Source organism: Cherax quadricarinatus, chromosome 7 (assembly GCF_038502225.1).
Source record: "Cherax quadricarinatus isolate ZL_2023a chromosome 7, ASM3850222v1, whole genome shotgun sequence".
NCBI classification, from domain to species: Eukaryota; Metazoa; Arthropoda; class Malacostraca; order Decapoda; family Parastacidae; genus Cherax; species Cherax quadricarinatus.
The window spans coordinates 85,001-106,159 of NC_091298.1; the positions used below are offsets into that span (position 1 = coordinate 85,001).

The 21,159-nt window shown below is 40.2% G+C and overlaps 1 protein-coding gene across 1 annotated transcript in view; it reads left to right on the forward strand.

Moving 5' to 3' along the window:
* LOC128686836 (pseudouridine-5'-phosphate glycosidase) overlaps positions 1-21,159 on the forward strand; it is a 138,643-nt gene that overhangs the window by 7,067 nt on the left and 110,417 nt on the right. The window contains exon 2 of the mRNA XM_070082709.1: positions 9,780-9,864. Coding sequence (XP_069938810.1) covers positions 9,794-9,864 — 71 coding nt within the window. The 5' untranslated portion in view covers positions 9,780-9,793. The remainder of the gene's footprint in view (positions 1-9,779; positions 9,865-21,159) is intronic.

Genomic DNA, 21,159 nt, shown 5'->3' on the forward strand with positions numbered 1-21,159 from the left:
ACACCTACCTACCTACCTACCTACCTACCTACCTACCTACCTACCTACCTACCTACCTACCTACCTCCTGAAGCGCACATCAACCAAATAACTGCTGCAGCATATGGGCGCCTAGTAAACCTCAGAACAGCATTCCGACATCTTAATAAGGAATCATTCAGGACCCTGTACACCGTGTATGTTAGGCCCATATTGGAGTATGCGGCACCAGTTTGGAACCCACACCTAGCCAAGCACGTGAAGAAACTAAAGTGCAAAGGTTTGCAACAAGACTAGTCCCAGAGCTAAGAGGTATGTCCTACGAGGAGAGGTTAAGGGAAATCAACCTGACGACACTGGAGGACAGGAGAGATAGGGGGGACATGATAACGACATACAAAATACTGAGAGGAATTGACAAGGTGGACAAAGACAGGATGTTCCAGAGATTGGACACAGTAACAAGGGGACACAGTTGGAAGCTGAAAACACAGATGAATCACAGGGATGTTAGGAAGTATTTCTTCAGCCACAGAGTAGTCAGTAAGTGGAATAGTTTGGGAAGCGATGTAGTGGAGGCAGGATCCATACATAGCTTTAAGCAGAGGTATGATAAAGCTCACGGCTCACGGAGAGTGACCTAGTAGCGATCAGTGAAGAGGCGGGGCCAGGAGCTCGGACTCGACCCCCGCAACCTCAACTAGGTGAGTACAACTAGGTGAGTACACACACACACACACACACACACACACACACACAGCAAACCTCAGAACAGCATTCCGACATCTTAATAAGGAATCATTCAGGACCCTGTACACCGTGTATGTTAGGCCCATATTGGAGTATGCGGCACCAGTTTGGAACCCACACCTAGCCAAGCACGTGAAGAAACTAGAGAAAGTGCAAAGGTTTGCAACAAGACTAGTCCCAGAGCTAAGAGGTATGTCCTACGAGGAGAGGTTAAGGGAAATCAACCTGACGACACTGGAGGACAGGAGAGATAGGGGGGACATGATAACGACATACAAAATACTGAGAGGAATTGATAAGGTGGACAAAGACAGGATGTTCCAGAGATTGGACACAGTAACAAGGGGACACAGTTGGAAGCTGAAGACACAGATGAATCACAGGGATGTTAGGAAGTATTTCTTCAGCCACAGAGTAGTCAGTAAGTGGAATAGTTTGGGAAGCGATGTAGTGGAGGCAGGATCCATACATAGCTTTAAGCAGAGGTATGATAAAGCTCACGGCTCAGGGGGAGTGACCTAGTAGCGATCAGTGAAGAGGCGGGGCCAGGAGCTAGGACTCGACACCTGCAACCTCAACTAGGTGAGTACAACTAGGTGAGTAGGTGAGTACACCCACACAAAAACACACACACACACACACACACACACACACACACACACACACACACACACACACACACACACACACACACACACACACACACACACCATAGTTCCTTACCAGGTCTCACACTTCCCCAACCCCAATATACTTCCCAGACCACAGTCTTAGAAAAGAAGTTGAAGGTGTGGTATACAAATGCAGATGGAATAACAAACAAGTATGAGGAGTGGCACGAAAGAATCAAAGAGACATCCCCAGACATAATAGCACTCACAGAAACAAAACTCACCAGAATAATAACAGATTCAATCTTTCCATCCGGATATCAAATCTTCAGGAAAGACAGAGGGAGGAGAGGGGGAGGAGGAGTTGCACTGCTCATTAAAAACCAGTGGGGTTTTGAGAAAATGGAAGGAATGGATGGCATGGGCGAAAGGGACTACTTAGTAGGAACAATCCAGTCTGAGGGACATAAGGTGATAATTGCAGTAATGTACAACCCACCACAGAACTGCAGGAGGCCAAGAGAAGAATACGATGAGAGCAACAGAGCATTGATCAACACACTAGCCGAGGTGGCCAGGAGAGCACACATGGGGGGAGCAAAGTTACTAGTTATGGGTGATTTCAATCACAAGGAGATTGACTGGGAAAACCTGGAGCCCCATGGGGGTCCCGAAACATGGAGAGCCAAGATGATGGATGTGGTACTGGAGAACCTCATGCATCAACATGTTAGAGACACTACCAGAGAGAGAGGAGAGGATGAACCAGCAAGGTTGGACCTTGTATTCACCATGAGTAGTTCGGACATCGAGGGTATCATGTATGAAAGGCCCCTGGGAGCTAGTGATCATGTGGTTCTGTGCTTCGACTACATAGTTGAGCTCCAAGTGGAGAGAGTAGCAGGAATAGGCTGGGAAAAACCAAACTACAAAAGGGGGAACTACTCAGGCATGAGGAACTTCCTTCAAGACATTCAGTGGGAGAGGGAACTGACAGGAAAACCAGTACAAGAAATGATGGACTATGTAGCAACAAAATGCAAGGAGGCAGAGGAGAGGTTTGTTCCCAAGGGAAACAGAAATAATGGGAAGAACAGAACGAGTCCTTGGTTCACCCAAAGGTGTAGGGAGGCAAAAACTAGGTGTACTAGAGAATGGAAAAGGTACAGAAGACAGAGAACTCAGGAAAATAAAGAAATCAGCCGAAGAGCCAGAAACGAATATGCACAGATAAGAAGGGAGGCTCAGAGACAATATGAAAATGACATAGCATCAAAAGTAAAGACTGACCTGAAGCTGTTGTACAGCCACATCAGGAGGAAAACAACAGTCAAGGACCAGGTAATCAGACTGAGGAAGGGTGATGGGGAATTCACAAGAAACGACCGAGAGGTATGTCAGGAGCTCAACACAAGATTTAAAGAGGTATTTACAGTGGAAACCAGTAGGACTCCAAGAAATCAGAACAGGGGGGCACACCAGCAAGTGCTGGATGAGGTACATATAACCAAGGAGGAGGTGAAGAAGTTGCTATGCGAACTTGACACCTCAAAGGCGGTGGGACCAGACAACATCTCTCCATGGGTCCTTAAAGAGGGACCAGAGATATTGTGTGAGCCATTAACAAAGATCTTCAACACATCATTTGAAACTGGGCAACTCCCTGAGGTATGGAAAATGGCAAATGTAGTCCCAATTTTTAAAAAGGGAGACAGACATGAGGCACTAAACTACAGACCTGTATCTCTAACGTGTATAGTATGCAAGGTCATGGAGAAGATCATCAGGAGGAGAGTGGTGGGGCACCTGGAAAGAAACAAGTGTATAATTGACAACCAGCACGGTTTCAGGGAAGGAAAATCCTGTGTCACAAACCTACTAGAGTTTTATGACAAGGTGACAGAAGTAAGACAAGAGAGAGAGGGGTGGATCGACTGCGTATTTTTGGACTGCAAGAAGGCTTTCGACACAGTTCCTCACAAGAGGTTACTGCAAAAGCTAGAGGACCAGGCACACATAACAGGAAAGGCACTGCAATGGATCAGAGAATATCTGACAGGGAGGAAACAACGAGTCATGGTACGCGACGAGGTGTCAGAGTGGGCGCCTGTGACAAGCGGGGTTCCACAGGGGTCAGTCCTAGGACCTGTGCTGTTCTTGGTATACGTGAACGACATAACGGAAGGGATAGACTCAGAAGTGTCCTTGTTTGCAGACGATGTGAAGTTAATGAGAAGAATCGAATCGGACGAGGATCAGGCAGGACTACAAAGAGATCTGGACAGGCTACAAGCCTGGTCCAGCAACTGGCTCCTTGAATTTAACCCTGCCAAATGCAAAGTCATGAAGATTGGGGAAGGGCAAAGAAGACCGCAGACACAATATAGTTTAGATGGCCAAAGACTGCAAACCTCACTAAAGGAAAAAGATCTGGGGGTGAGTATAACACCGAGCATATCTCCTGAGGTGCACATCAATCAGATAACTGCTGCAGCATACGGGCGCCTGGCAAACCTACGGATAGCGTTCCGATACCTCAGTAAGGATTCGTTTAAGACTCTGTACACCATCTACGTCAGGCCCATACTGGAGTATGCAGCACCAGTTTGGAATCCACACCTAGTCAAGCACGTCAAGAAATTAGAGAAAGTGCAAAGGTTTGCAACAAGACTAGTCCCAGAGCTACGGGGATTGTCCTATGAAGAAAGGTTGAGGGAAATCGGCCTGACGACACTGGAGGCCAGGAGGGTCAGGGGAGACATGATAACGACATATAAAATACTGCGCGGAATAGACGAGGTGGACAAAGACGGGATGTTCCAGAGATGGGACACAGACACAAGAGGTCACAATTGGAAGTTGAAGACTCAGATGAATCAAAGGGATGTTAGGAAGTATTTCTTCAGTCATAGAGTAGTCAGGCCATGGAATAGCCTAGAAAGTGATGTGGTGGAGGCAGGAACCATACATAGTTTTAAGGCGAGGTATGATAGAGCTCATGGGGCAGGGAGAGAGAGGACCTAGTAGCAATCAGCGAAGAGGCGGGGCCAGGAGCTGTGACTCGACCCCTGCAACCACAAATAGGTGAGTACAAATAGGTGAGTACACACACACACACACACACACACTGCTGCTGCTGCTGCTGCAGCATATGGGCGCCTGGCAAACCTGAGAACAGCATTCCGATACCTTAGTAAGGAATCGTTCAAGACAATGTACACCGTGTATGTCAGGCCCATACTGGAGTATGCAGCACCTGTTTGGAACCCGCACTTGATAAAGCACGTCAAGAAACTAGAGAAAGTACAAAGGTTTGCGACAATGTTAGTTCCAGAGCTTAGGGGAATGTCCTATGAAGAAAGATTAAGGGAAATCGGCCTGACGACACTGGAGGACAGGAGGGTCAGGGGAGACATGATAACGACATATAAAATTCTGCGTGGAATAGACAAGGTGGACAAAGACAGGATGTTCCAGGGAGGGGACACAGAAACAAGAGGCCACAATTGGAAGTTGAAGACACAAATGAGTCAGAGAGATATTACGAAGTATTTCTTCAGTCATAGAGTTGTCAGGCAGTGGAATAGCCTAGAAAATGACGTAGTGGAGGCAGGAACCATACACAGTTTTAAGACGAGGTTTGATAAAGCTCATGGAGCGGGGAGAGAGAGGGCCCAGTAGCAACCGGTGAAGAGGCGGGGCCATGAGCTAAGACTCAGCCCCTGCAACCACAAATAGGTGAGTACAAATAGGTGAGTACACACACACACACACACACATACATTTGATCATTAAAGTCAAAAACATTGGTTAACTTTAGGTGAGTGAGAATGGTTGGATTTTAGTAGGACATGCCAGCAGGCCTACTACAGTGCTCCATTTCATCAATAGAGTATTAGAACCCCACCCAGGGTATGTGAAATCATGTGTTGCAACTGTTTGGGTATGAAGAGACCTGTGCAGTGCCTGGAAATCTCCCTAGAGCTGACTGGAATTTTCAGTTTGTGACATCATACCAGCACTCGAAAAAAGTTTTGGATTTTGAAGAATTTGGGATTTTGGAAGAGATACTCATCCTGTATTTTCACAGCTGTTATGTTGCATTTTAAATATTACATTGTGCAAATTGAGAAGGCCATTGGTGAAATGCCTATGATTTTAAACTGATAGAAGATAGAGGTACGGGTGTATGTGGGAAACAAGCAGGTTTTATTTTTTTTTTTATTTTATAATTTGTAGCATACATACAGAGGTACAAAAAAATACAGGTAAGAGTAGCATGCCAAAGCCACTTATATGCATAGCATTACGGGCAGGCTTAAAATTAACTTAAGATTAACTAAGCAAAGATGTAATCAGTGATAAAACATTATTGTAAACAGATAATAAAGCACAAATGAGTATTACAAAGACAGGTCATATGGTTACATGCATTGCTGTACATTCAGTAGAATGGAGTATTCTGTTAGGTAGTGTATTTAAAAAATAACAAAGTTAGATTGGGTCTTAGGTTTAACATTTATGTGATATAATTGTGAGAAACATTTAGGATATACAATTTATAAGGTTCAGTTATTCAGTATTTATTTGGTTTTGGGTGAGTAAGTGATCTTTGAGAAGAGACTTGAATTTATAAGCAGGTAGTGTTTCTTTTATATTTACAGGTAATGAGTTCCAGATTTTAGGGCCTTTTAATGTGCATTGAGTTTTTGCATAGCGTAAGATGGACACGTAAGATGGTCATGAGTTTTGTTGAGGTTGGCAAGCAGATGTTTGAGGGGAGGGTTAATATCAGAGTTAAGTGTTCTATGTATGTAATAGGTGCAGTAATAAGTATGGATGTTTTGTATGGTGAGTAGGTTAAGTGTTTTGAATATTGGTGGAGTGTGCTGCCTGTAGGGTTGGAAACAGTAAATGTATAAAAGGCATTCAGCATGAAGTTATAAATAAAGACAATAGATCAGGTCAGCAAACAAAGGGGGACAGCAGAGGGCAGCAAGGGACTAGCTCCCTTAAGGTTTACTATACTAATAGCAGGAGTGTAAGAAATAAGATAGATGAGCTAAGATTAATTGCAAGTGCAGGAAACATAGATATTATTGCTATAACAGAGACCTGGCTCAATCTGAAAGATAGAGAGATGCCCTCTGAATGTCACATACAAGGCTATAAATTATTCCACACTGACAGGGTCAACAGGAAGGGTGGTGGAGTAGCGATGTATGTCAGAGACAATTTAAATTGTTGTGTTAGACAAGATATAAAATTAGAAGCGTCAGCCACTGAATCTGTTTGGTTACAGCTTCTCGAAGGCCGAGAAAAACTAATTTTGGGTGTGATTTACAGGGCCCCAAATCTTGATAGGGAGTGCAGTAAACTTCTTTGGGACGAAATTCGTAAGGCATCTACATATGAAAATGTTGTGCTAATGGGAGATTTCAACTATAGACAGATTGACTGGAGCAATTTGACAGGAAATTTAGAGTCAGGTAACTTTCTTGATACGATCCAGGATTGTTTTTTAAAACAGTTTGTGACAGAGCCAACTAGGGGAAATAACCTCCTTGACTTGGTTCTTGCCAGTAGGGAAACACTAATTAATGATCTTGAGGTTAATGATGAGCTTGGGGAAAGTGATCACAAATCATTCAGTTTTAATATATCATGGAATTCCCCTAATAATGGTAATCAAGCCTCTGTCCCTGACTTTAGCTTGGCTGATTTCATAGGACTGAAAAATTACTTAGGTGGGCTGAACTGGAATGACCTGACTAAGAGTCAGGTAGGTGGTGATGGTTGCCAATATGACGCTTTCCAGGGCATAGTTCTAGCTGCTCAGTCAAATTATGTTCCAAATAGGGAAATCAGATCAAACAAAAATGATCCTAAATGGATGAAAAATAGATTAAAATATCTGATTGGTCAAAAGAGAGGCATATATAGGCAAATCAAAAGAGGAGAGGGGCAATTAAGAAATCAATATATTCAGTTAAAGAGAGAAATAAAAAAGGGAATTAGAAAAGCAAAAAGAGATTATGAGGTTAAAGTTGCAAGAGAATCGAAGACTAACCCAAAAGGATTCTTTCAGGTATACAGAAGTAAGATCAGGGACAAGATAGGCCCACTCAAAAGTTCCTCGGGTCAGCTCACTGACAGTGATGAGGAAATGTGTAGAATTTTTAACACACTTCCTCTCAGTTTTTACACAGGAGGATACCAGCGATATTCCAGAAATGATAAATTATGTAGAACAGGACGATAATAAACTGCACGATTAGGGTCACAAGTGACATGGTCCTTAGGCAAATAGATAAATTAAAACCTAACAAATCCCCAGGCCCTGATGAACTGTATGCAAGGGTTCTAAAGGAATGTAAAGAGGAGCTTAGCAAACCTTTGGCTAATCTTTTCAACATATCACTACAAACTGGCATGGTGCCAGATAAGTGGAAAATGGCAAATGTGATACCTATTTTCAAAGCAGGTGACAGGTCCTTAGCTTCGAACTATAGACCAATAAGCCTAACCTCCATAGTGGGAAAATTTATGGAATCAATAATTGCCGAGGCAGTTCGTAGCCACCTTGAAAAGCATAAATTAATCAACGAATCTCAGCATGGTTTTACAAAGGGGCGTTCCTGCCTTACGAATTTATTAACTTTTTTCACTAAGGTATTTGAGGAGGTAGATCATGGGAATGAATATGATATTGTGTATATGGACTTCAGTAAGGCTTTTGACAGGGTCCCACATCAGAGACTATTGAAGAAAATTAAGGCACATGGAATAGGAGGAGAAATTTTTTCCTGGATAGAGGCATGGTTGACAAATAGGCAGCAGAGAGTTTGCATAAATGGGGAGAAATCAGAGTGGGGAAGCGTCACGAGCGGTGTTCCACAGGGGTCAGTGTTGGGCCCCCTGCTGTTCACAATCTACATGAACGACATAGATGAGGGCATAAAGAGCGACATCAGCAAGTTTGCCGATGGCACCAAAATAGGCTGTCGAATTCATTCTGACGAGGACATTAGAGCACTCCAGGAAGATTTGAATAGACTGATGCAGTGGTCGGAGAAGTGGCAGATGCAGTTTAATATAGACAAATGCAAAGTTCTAAATGTTGGACAGGACAATAACCATGCCACATATAAACTAAATAATGTAGATCTTAATATTACGGATTGCGAAAAAGATTTAGGAGTTCTGGTTAGCAGTAATCTGAAGCCAAGACAACAGTGCATAAGTGTTTGCAATAAAGCTAATGGAATCCTTGGCTTCATATCAAGAAGCATAAATAATAGGAGTCCTCAGGTTGTTCTTCAACTCTATACATCCTTGGTTAGGCCTCATTTAGATTATGCTGCACAGGTTTGGTCACCGTATTACAGAATGGATATAAATGCTCTGGAAAATGTACAAAGGAGGATGACAAAGTTGATCCCATGTATCAGAAACCTTCCCTATGAGGATAGACTAAGGGCCCTGAATCTGCACTCTCTAGAAAGACGTAGAATTAGGGGGGATATGATTGAGGTGTATAAATGGAAGACAGGAATAAATAAAGGGGATGTAAATAGTGTGCTGAAAATATCTAGCCTAGACAGGACTCGCAGCAATGGTTTTATGTTGGAAAAATTCAGATTCAGGAAGGATATAGGAAAGTACTGGTTTGGTAATAGAGTTGTGGATGAGTGGAACAAACTCCCAAGTACAGTTATAGAGGCCAGAACGTTGTGTAGCTTTAAAAATAGGTTGGATAAATACATGAGTGGATGTGGGTGGGTGTGAGTTGGACCTGATAGCTTGTGCTACCAGGTCGGTTGCCGTGTTCCTCCCTTAAGTCAATGTGACCTGACCTGACTAGGTTGGGTGCATTGGCTTAAGCCGGTAGGAGACTTAGACCTGCCTCGCATGGGCCAGTAGGCCTTCTGCAGTGTTCCTTCGTTCTTATGTTCTTATGTTAAATAAATAATTGGCATAAAGATGGCCACACAACTAAAAACATATAATTTCTTTTGTGTAAGGATTGGTTTGGCTAGGCCAAGTTTGATTAAATCAGATTGGGTTAGGTGAGATGATTTACAAAATGACTAACATTTCCCATATTCAAAATTAAAATTAAGTTCTTGATATTCTAATAATTATGTTGCCTACATTTCTGATTTTCTGCATTAATTGTACAGTGTTTGTTGTAGGTGTCTTTTTTTTTTATCTTTTATTGATTGGAGTTATTATACATGATATATTTTTATTATCCCACATCACATTAATCTTAGAATAAAGCAGAGGAATATCTTAGAGAAAAATAGCAAAATAAATACTGTAACTGGTTCAGTGCAATAAAAATAATGTGATAAAATGTAACTAAATCAATATCCCAGCATTACTTTTTATGATTTTTCAAAAAATATCCTTTCAACAAAAGATTTCTATTTTCAGTTTAACCAGGAAATATGCTGCAACAACTGAATGCTATATCCAAGGGGCTTTTATCAACAGTTTTAAGGTCCACTGCATATCGAAGGTAGGAGGCAAAATCCTTTGTGTTTCAGTGATAAAGATTACAGAATAATTTGGAGTTGCATGTTTCTGAGGTTCACATAGTCATTAACCCGTAAACGGTCCAAACGTATATATGTATACGTTTTTATCGCTAGTGCCCCAAATGTATATATACGTTTTATTTGTCATATATTTAACATTGCCATGATAAGCCTGAGTCGCCTAGACATGAGAGAATGGGTGCTCGCACTTACTGTGTGCCATATTAAAATAATTGGGGATGCCTGGGTACCATATGCTCTTTTTTTCCTATTAAAAAAAAATTTTTTTTTTTTTCTCAAAAAAGTTGGGGCACTACGGTAGAAAACGTAAATATACGTTTGGACCATTTATGGGTTAAAGTGTTTGAAAATTAAAACATGTTTTGTAAAATCACTGTACAGTAGGGCCCTGCTTAACGGTGCTTCGCTTTATGGTGTTTTGCTGATGCGGACATTTCAGATTATGACCAAAACTCATTATATGGTTCTTCCCCTCCCCCACCTGACTTGCTAATACAGTCACCATATGCCATCCAGTTTGTTTTCATTCTCTGTGAGCTCTACATCTCCATTATGTCTGGAAACTTTCCAAAATTTCAAGTGTTTTTAACCCTTTCAGGGTTTCGGCCGTACTAGTACGGCTTACGCCCCAGGGTTTTTGACGTACTAGTATGCATAAATTCTAGTGCCCTCAAATCTAGTGAGAGAAAGCTGGTAGGCCTACATATGAAAGAATGGGTTTATGTGGTCAGTGTGCGCAGTATAAAAAAATCCTGCAGCACACAGTGCGTAATGAGAAAAAAAACTTTGACAGTGCTTTTGGTTTAAAACAGCGACTTTACGGTGTATTTTCGTATGGTATTTATGATGGTATTCTAGTTTTCCTGGTCTCATTTTATAGAATGGAAGACATATTACAGAAATTGAGACGATTTTGATGGGTTTTACAATGAAAAGTACCTTGAAATTGAGTTCAAAGTAGCAGAAATCTTCGATTTTTGCCGAAGTTCAAAAGTAAACATATCATGCTGTGCGTGCAATACACATCAACTGGTGAGTCTAATAATCTTTTGCAAGTGCACTGATATTATTTATACCATTTCTACACTAATGCAGTAGTCTGCATAACAGTAAATCTATTTTTTGTGAGAATAAAAATTCAAAGTGGAAAGCAAAAGAAATGTAAGAGGGACCTGGGGACGTGACTAATGAACAGAGGAAATGTTATTTTAGTGCCAGGAATGTCTTTCTTGCTTATTCTGGACCCTATTTGGAAATTGGCATCTTTTAAAATTTGTGTGAAATTGGCAAAATTGTTAAATTCTGACCACTGTATTTGATAGTTGAAATCGGTAAATGTGTGGTTTCTTGTACTCATTCGATAGAAAAAATGGAGTTCTAGCGAGATAGTAATGATTTTTGTCGACTAGTACACTGGAATTGCGTAAACATCGTCGAGACTAACTTCGCGAGAGCATAATTCCATAAGTTTTCCATCAAATTTCATACTTTTGGTGTCATTATGATCAGGAAAAGATTCTCTATCTTTTCATAAGAATTTTTTTTTTTTTTTTTTTTTTTTTTTTGAAATTGGGGGGACCCTGAGAACAAGTCTCTGAGAGGGCCTGCAGACCCTGAAAGGGTTAATACACATTCATTTCCATGTTTGTGAAGCTTATACCATAATACAAACACCTTACATTATGTACAAGTTGTCTCCACATTGGTACAGTAGAATAAATAAAGAGCAACACTCCCATTCTCACATAACACCATTTTTAGACGGAATGATGCTCTGTGTGAAGGCTTATGAAAGGAATAATTTTCTATAGTTACCCCCAGTAATACTATTGTGTACACATTTTCTTTGGTGCTGAACAAGAAAAAATGTTATCCTTTCCGACACTCTGGCAAGCCTATGTTTATATGTTACGTAGCGTGTTTATTGTGTAATTTTGAAAAATATCATAGATGGATCAATGAAAATGACTATACTATTAATACAAAATACGACATTTAATGTGCCTCAGGGATTATTATTGTGTATTATTATTATTAATACAGAGTCTTCAAGACTAATAAGACACTCTTGGTGATTTGAATGTGTACTTGCATGCCAGCTCAGTGTATAAGTTTATTTACATACAGGAACACAGAAGTATAGTTATTGGAGTATATATAAAATAACTTTAAAGCACTTGAAATTTTGGAAAGTTTCCAGACATAAATAAGTAAGTTACTTATGTATGTACAAACACAATTACATAGATTATCATACTTAGCAGCATATGTGTAGAGAACATATGATAAACTAAAAGAGTCAGACAGAGTGACTTATTTCCATTCGAGAGATGCGGAGCTCACAGAGAATGTAAACAAACCGAGTGGCGTGCGGAGACTGTATTAACGAGTCAGGTGAGGGGAGCCGTATAAGGAGTTTTGGTCCTAATTTGAAATGTCCATATTAAAGAAATACCATAAAGCGAAGCGCCATGAAGCGGGTCCTACTGTATATTTATGTGTATCTGTACATAAATGCACTTACACACTGTGATGGTGTACAGGTACTCATTAAAATCACTAAGAGTGTCTTGAAGATGCCATATTAACCCTTTCACTGTCGAGACAGCTGCTCACAACCTTTCTCTCAGTGTTGAAGAATTTAAAAAAAAAAAATTACTTTTTCTTATGAAATGCTAGAGAATCTTTTCCTGATAGTAATGAAATAAAAGTACGAAATTTGATGGAAAACTTATAGAATTATACTCTCGCAAAGTTGGCAGTCTCGGCGATATTTACGCATCGGTGGTTTTGCCCGACTTTTGGCCAATTCCATTGTTTCGTCAATCAAACTCTTCACTATTTTGCTAGAACTCCTTCTGTTCTATCGATTTAGTACAAGAAACCGCCCATTTATCTATTTCCACTACCCAATAAAGTGATCAGAAATTGGTAACTTGGCCACTTTCATACGAAGTTCAAGGAAGGCCAATTTCAAAATAGGGTCCAGAATTAATAATGCAAGCATTCCTAGCACTAAAATAACATTTTCTCTGTTCATTAGTCACGTCTCCAGGCCCCTCTTATGCTTGCTTTCCATTTTGAATTTTTATTCACACAAAAAATAGATTTACTGTTATGCAGACTACTATATTATTGTGAAAATGGTATAAATAATATCAGCACATTTGTGAAAGCATATTAGACTCACCACTTGACGTGTACTGAATGCGTGAAGTGATTTGTTTACTCTTGAACATCGGCAAAAATAGAACATTTCCACTAATTTGAGCTCAATTTCAAGGTACTTTTCAGAAATCATCTCTATTTCTGTAATATATCTTTCATTCTATCAAATGAGACCAAGAAAACGAGAATACAACCATAAATACCACGTGAAAATACACTGCAAAGTCACTGTTTTAAACCAAAAACATGGTTGCAGGTTTTTTTTCCCTCATGCACTGTGTGCTGCAGGATTTTTTTTATACTGCACACTCTGACCACTCAGACGCATTCTCTCATATGTAGGCCTACCAGATATCTCCTGCAAGATTGGAAGCTGCTAGAATTTTGGCGTAATAGTACAGGACCCACACTGGCTTGCAAGCTGTAATATTACGGGACCGATAATGAAAGGATTAATAATGATAATGATAATACACAACATTAATCACTCCAAGGTGCACTAAATGTTGTATATTAGGTTATTATAGACATTTTCATCAATCCATCAATGATATTTTCTTCAAAATTATATAAACACATTACATAGCATATGAATATGATACATACACCCACAGTAATATAAATTTCACATGAATATGAGCTATGGTAGCCAGGCGGAGGGAAAGAATTACGTTTTCTCTAGCTCAACATCAGAGAAAATGTGTATTACTGTGCGTTTGACCCAGTCACTCCCCTTACACATGACTTCTTCTCATCACTTGTCTATCATTTATGATGACATCTAAGGGTAGTTGTTAGAAATGATTAAATTCAGTAAACAAGGTACAGTGAACCCTCAACCAACGAGGGCATCGTCTAACAATAAAATCGACCAACGAAGAGTTTTTGCGTAAAAATTTTGTCCCAACCAATGATGAAAAACTCAGCTAACAGACACTTGTCCCGAATGCTTCCATCTGTCCTGAGTGCCTCAGCTCAGCTGAGTCGGTTCTCTGAACCATTCATCTACAGTGTGCCATTGTTTACAAGCCAGGGTGGACGGTTGCACGCATACATTCGATAAATTTTGTATTATTCCATTGTTTTTAGTGCTTGTAACTGCTAAATAAGCCACCATGGGCCCAAAGAAAGCTTCTAGTGTCAACCCTGTGGTAAAAAGGGTGAGAAATGCTATACCACAGTCAGCTGCTGCTGCACCACCGTCAGCTGTTGCTGCTGCTGCACCACCATTAGCTGTTGCTGCTGCTGCACCACCGTCAGCTGCTGCTGTACCACCGTCAGCTGTACTGCTCGAAGATGTGGAGAGACTGTTGTTGGTGTGGCTTAACGAGAAACAGTTACCGAGAAACAATTAACTCCAGAGGTTTAACCACCTAGGATAACCCAGGAAAGTCAGTGCATCATCGAGGACTGTCTAACTTATTTCCATTAGGGTCCTTAATCTTGTCCCCAGGATGCGACCCACACCAGTCAACTAACCCTTTGGGGGTTTCGGCCGTACTAGTACGACTTACGCGCCAGTGTTTTTGACGTACTAGTACACAAATTCTAGCGCCTTCAAATCTTGCGGGAAAAGGCCTAGGTGTGAGAGAATGGGTGTGTGTGGTCGGTGTGCGCGGTAGAAAAAAATCTGGGACCCAGTGGTGCATTGTGGGAACGCCATTTTAGTAGACCTTGTTCACCATGCCTCACGGTAAGAAGCTCCTCACTCTTCGGCAAATTGGGACACTTTTGTTCCCTAGTGACAGTTCTAATACAGATGGAAGTGCCAGTGAAGATGAGTTTCAAGGTTTTGGTGAGGTTGTGACCGAAACTAATGACCATAATATTGGTAATAGTGTGGAAAACCCAGACGACCCTCTGCCTTCCACCTCTGCTGCTGGGCCGTCTTGTTCACGTTCAGTTGTACCAGAATCAAAGAGGAAACTCCTATTTTCCCAAATCCCGGACTCAGACGTGAGCATTGGTGATGATAGTGATAGTGAATATGAACTACAAGCTCTTGAAACCAGCTCCAGTAGTGATAGTGAAGTGGAATATTCTCCAGTGAAGTGTCAGTATATACGACGATATATGCGCTCTGGTAGTGTGCCATATGCTATTCCAAGGGGAAGGAGTGCATCTCGGAGTACATCCCATAGCTCTATAACAGGAACAGACAGTGAAAATGACGATGATAGTGTTGCAATTGGGATGGAAAATGTGCATGGTGGTGGTAGTGGTGGTGCCGGCCATGAGGCACCAGCAGTGGGCCATGCTGCCACCCACACTGCCACCCACGCTGCTGCCTCAGCTGGTCTACAACAGAGGCCACCATCCCCCACCCACCCATCACACCAGCCTCCACAACCACAACCTCCACAACCACAACCACCTGTCAATGTCCAGTACCCACCAGCAGACCGCACCTGGGATTGGCAGGAAGCTGTCAATTTTGTTCCAAATCCCCATCAGTTTGATGAAAGCCAAAGTGGAATATGGCCATGTTGTGCACTGGGGAACAATGCCACTGAACTGGAATGTTTTGAGTTATTCTTTGACGAACCCCTGATGGAAATTATTGTCAGGGAAAACAACAGATACTACGAGTACACCATGGCAAACATTACTTTCACCAAAATCACGCCTACACCAGTGGAAGGAGACAGCTGTGGCCGAGATGTATCTTTTCTTTGCCACAATAATGCTTATGCCACATGTGTATCAGCACAGAGTGAACTCATACTGGTCAACAGACCGCCTGATTGCAACCCCAGGTTTCAGTGATATACTGGGAGTGAATCGATTTGTGTTACTGTTACGTATGCTTCACTTCTCAGACAAAGCCAGGCCTGACAGAAATGACAGGTTATATAAGATTAGGAATGTGTTTGTGTATCTGAAAGAGAAATTCAGTATGTATTTTTATCCCTTCATAAAGCTTGTAATTGAAGAGTCTTTGATTCTGTTCAAAGGAAGACTCTCTTTCAAGCAGTACATACCAAGCAAGAGGAAGCACTTTGGTATAAAGTTGTTTGTGCTTTGTGATTGTTACAGTGGTCTGGTATTGGATATTATTGTGTACACTGGAAGTTATGCATTGCAAAATACCAGGAAGTTATTGGGCATCTCTGGTGATGTGGTTAGAACAATGATAGAACCATACCTTGGTAAGGGGCATATATTATATACTGATAACTGGTACACAAGCCCCTCGCTCAGTGATTTTTTGCGAGTGAACATGACAGATGTGTGTGGCACAGTGTGTGCAAATCGTAAGCATATGCCCAGGTTTGACGCTGGCACTCGTAGAGGTGAGGTGCAGGCGTTTGCTGCCAATGACATCATGGCATTTCGGTGGCATGACAAACGAGATGTCACACTGTTGTCATCAGTTCACCCTAATGGAATGGCAGACACTGGCAGGCATCATAGAGAAAGCAGTGAGCCCATTCTAAAACCTACAGCTCTGATTGATTACAACCTCAATATGCACTCAGTGGACAAATGTGACATGCAGATTGGGTTTGCTGATTGTGTTTGCAAGAGTTATAAGTGGTACATAAAACTCTTTTTCCATCTTCTGGACATTTCCATGCTCATTGCTTATAATATGTATAAGATGAGGACCAGAAACAAACCATCATATGGCAGAATCTGTTTGTCTGTCATCAGACAAATAGTATTCAAGTACCAAGGAACAACACCTGCAATAGACCGCCCACTAAATTATCAACAACTACCTTCTTGTCTGAAGCATAGTGATCACTTCCTGGTAAAACTGCCTGCTACTGCTTTCAAGAAAAGGCTCAGAAGAGGTGTTACGTCTGTGCACATACAAAAAAATGCCCACAACAACGCAGAGACACTCGTTTTATGTGTGAGGAGTGTAAAACACCACTGTGCATGACACCATGTTTCAAAGACTTCCACAGGCTGCAGAACTTCTGGAAACATGTCCTGTGACTGTATGTGTGTATATAAAATACAGTGGAACCTCAAAAATTGAACTGCTCCCAACACAACCAATTATGTAAGTGTTTTTTTGTAAGTGCTTTTTTAAGTGTATTTTTGAGGGTCTGAAATGGACTAACCTGATTTACATTAGTCCTCATGGGAATAAATTCATTCGGTAAAGGCACTCGAACAGCCTTCTGGACCAAAGAAAGTTCGATATTTGAGGTTCCACTGTATAGAAAAATAGTAATGAACAACATTTCATATCGTTTGTGTAAATATTTTCTGTAAACAAAGCAGTGACAATAGTGTTCATGCAGTTATTGTGTAGTATAGAAAAAGAAATAACTTACAAAATAGTGCTCATATTGACCTTACAGGCCATAAAAGTTACTTGGAAAAAAAAAATTAAAAAATAATAGAAAATAGTACATAAAAAACTAAATAAAACAATACCGGGCGACGTCAGTCGGTGATACCATATGAAGCGCATTTTGTGTCAACTTCATGCCTCCATATCTTGGTAAGTATTGATGGTAAAATTTTTTTGTTTAGCCTATAATGTTTAGGAAAAAAAACTATCTTTTCATAAATTTTTTTTTTTTTTTTTAAATTTGGGCGACCCTGAGAACAAGTCTCTGAGAGGACCTGCCGACCCCCAAAGGGCTAACACCCAGGTGAACAGGAAAAAATGCCTGGAACTAGTGCTCATATTAGTGAATTTAAGGCCAACAAAGGTTTGTTTGAGAGATTTAAGAATCATAGTGACTTACACAGTGTGATAAGGCATGGTGAAGCTGAAAAATTCATCCCCCAACAAGTGTTCATTTGTGACAAAACAGGCCTGTTCTGGAAGAAAATGCCAAACAGGACCTATATTACTCAGGAGGAAAAGGCACTCTCAGGACACAAGCCTATGAAGGACAGGCTAACTTTCTTGTTTTGTTGTAATGCTAGTGGGGATTGCAAAGTGAAGCCTTTACTTATGTATCACTCTGAAAATCCCAGAGTGTTTAAGAAAAAGTGTCTCATCACTCATCAGTACTCTTCAATAAAGGTAAGTGTCATTTATTCTTCATGTAGTATTTATTGTGCTAAAGTGTAATAAGTTCACTATTTTGCCATTATATTCCAAAGCTCATTTATTTGATTACCACTTTATTGTTCACCACAACTTATACTAGTCCCTTTTATATTATAATTTTATATTATAATTCTAACTTTAAAGAATTACCTTTAAAGTACTACCTACTATCATATTCCCAAGCTCCATTATTTGATCATCACTTTATTTGTTCACCACAAATTATTTTAGTCCCTTTTATATTGTCTCCTTTATTTTAGCTTTAAAAAACTACCTTAGCTCATTATTTTTACATTTGTTAAATAATTCAGGTGCTATTTTTTAACAATGAGGCAAGAATTTAAACCAAAAACAGGGAGTAACAAACATTGGCTTGGGACACTGGCTAGAAATCTAACCGAAAATTTTATGAAAGTTTTAAAAATTTTCTAAAAAAACCCAATACCTTTTAACAAAAAAGCCCCAAAAAAACTAAACAATTTACAGCTAAAAGACTGAACAGTCCCCCGGCTAACACCAACATTCTCAAATCCATAAATACAAAACCCGAAAAGAAAAACAGTACAGAATGGGTCTAACCAGAACCAAACAAAACTTACTCATCAATCCCTAACCACCGTGGGGAAAAAGGGAAAAAAATTGTTTTGAAAACAGATTTCCCAAATTAAAAGGGGATATAAAAAAAACCTGGAAGACCCTTTTTCAAAAATTTTGGGAACAAAAGAAAAATCACAAATTTAAAATAAAATTAGCAAAATCAGATGAACCCCCCTCCCCAAAAAAACAAGAACAGACTCAATATTTTTTCCCCACTATAAAGGGCAAACCTTCCAATAAAATCCCAAAACCAAAATACCCCCCCAAATGGCTACCTCCTTTGGGGCTAACCCCCAACCCGTTCTGGGTCCCACTAAAACCCCTCGGTCTCATTTTTATCCCAAAATCTAAAAACAAAAGGCCCCGGGGAAATTTTTCCTTACCACCTTTATTTTACAAAAAAAATGTCCCCAAATCATGTACTATCACCCCAAACCCTTTCAACACTCTTTAACAAATCCAGGTCCCCCACCTTCCCTACAGTTCTCCCAAAAACAAAGGTCACCCCATCCAAAAGGAGGGGCCAAAACAGAGTTGAATAACTATAAACCAATATCAAATTTCCCCCCTCTCAAAAAACTTGGGAAAAAATTTAAATTTATAAACAATCTACTCCCAAACCCCATCTCCCAAAAAATACTCAACCCTTCTAAAATTTTGGTTCAGGCCCAATAAAAATACTAATGATGCTTTATACACTTAGAACATATATGTACACTGCAAAGAGAAAAAAAAACCCATGGGATTTTATTTAAAACACGTAAACTTTTGATGCAGTTGCCCTGACTTGCTCCTAAAAATTTTCCCCTATGGATAAGAGGGGCCCCCCTCCAAACTACCTCAAGTCATACCTGCAACAAAACCAATATGTGTTGCCATAAACAAGTTCTTTGCACAACCAATTCAGTTGGTGTCCCACAGGGTTCCGGCCCCCTTCTCTCTCCCCCCATAAAAATTCAAATGTATTAATTATAAAACCCCACTTTTTGCAGATGAAATTCATTTGTCTTCTCTCACGGGATCACTGGCGTGCTGTAAATGCCCAATTTAAAAATATCTCCTGGATGAGGACTAACAAACTTACACTAAACATTGACAAAAACCCACTTCCCTTTAAATTTGGTTTAAAAGAGCTACAGATGTGCCTCTTAACATAGCAAAAAAGCGGATCACCTATCCCCAAAGCTAACAGAGGGGAAAAAAAAGGGAAACCACCTTGATAATGACTCAAAATTTCCTTTTAAAATACAACAAATTTCCCAAAAAAATTTCCCCAAAACTGTAAGGGATACTATCGAAGATAAGGGGCTATGCTCCCACAGTCAGCCCTCCCGGCCTTTTTCACTCTCTTAAATTTTCCCCCATCTCACCTGGGAATTTGTGCATGGGGGTCAACAACAATTAACCTCTCAGACCACTAATTACCCAACAAAAGGGTGCAGTTAGAATGATAACAAATTCTCACCAGGCAGCACCTCCACCCAAAATTCAAAACATAACCTACTCACCATACAAAAAATCCATTACTTATTATTGCACCTTTACAACATAGAACACTTAACTCTGATATTAACCCCCCTCCCAAAAAAACTCCTTTTCCCAAACCCCAACAGAAAAATGACCCTAACACAGGCACAGATCACTCTTTGTGTTCTTGTTTCAAAACTCCCCCTAAAAAAAACTTTTTAAAGCACATAAAAAGGGCCCAAAAACGGAACTCATTACCTTAAATATAAAAAAACACTACCTGTTTATAAATTCAAGTCTCTTCTAAAGCTCCTTACCCCCCAAAAACCAAATAAATCTGAATAACTGAACCATAAATTGTATATCCTAAATTTTACTCACAATTATATCACAAAATGTTAAACCTAGGACCCAACCCTTTTTGTTATTTTTAAAACACACCAAAAGAATCCCCATTCTATGAATGCAAATATAAACCAATGACCTTTTTTGTAATACTATTTGTGCTTTATAGTTATCTTTTACAATAATTCTTATCAAATTTTCATTTTATTAATTTTAAGAATTTAAAACCCGTAATGCTGGTAAAATGGTTTGGGATCCTTTCCTGTATTTTTGTACCTCTTATTTTCTAAAATTTCAAAAAAAAATAAAAAATTTGCATGTATCATTTTTTTTCTGGGGGAAAAGGGTTTATTTTGTAAAAATTTTTTTTTTTTTTTTCTTTTTGGGGTGTCTGGAAGGATTAATTGATTTAGTAATGGCCCCCAACCGGGATGGCATCAAAACAATAAATCTGAAAAACAAACTTTTTAAACCCAAAAAATTTTTTCCTCGCACCCTTAAAACCGGGGTATTCTTTCCCAAAAGGGGCCCCCCATTTTGGGCCGGGCCCCTTGTCCCTTGGTCCCAGTGTTTACAAAGCCCCCGGGTTTTCAAACATACAACTGGAACATTTCATATTATCACAGTTTTGTAGTGATTGCACCTGCAAAAAAAGCCC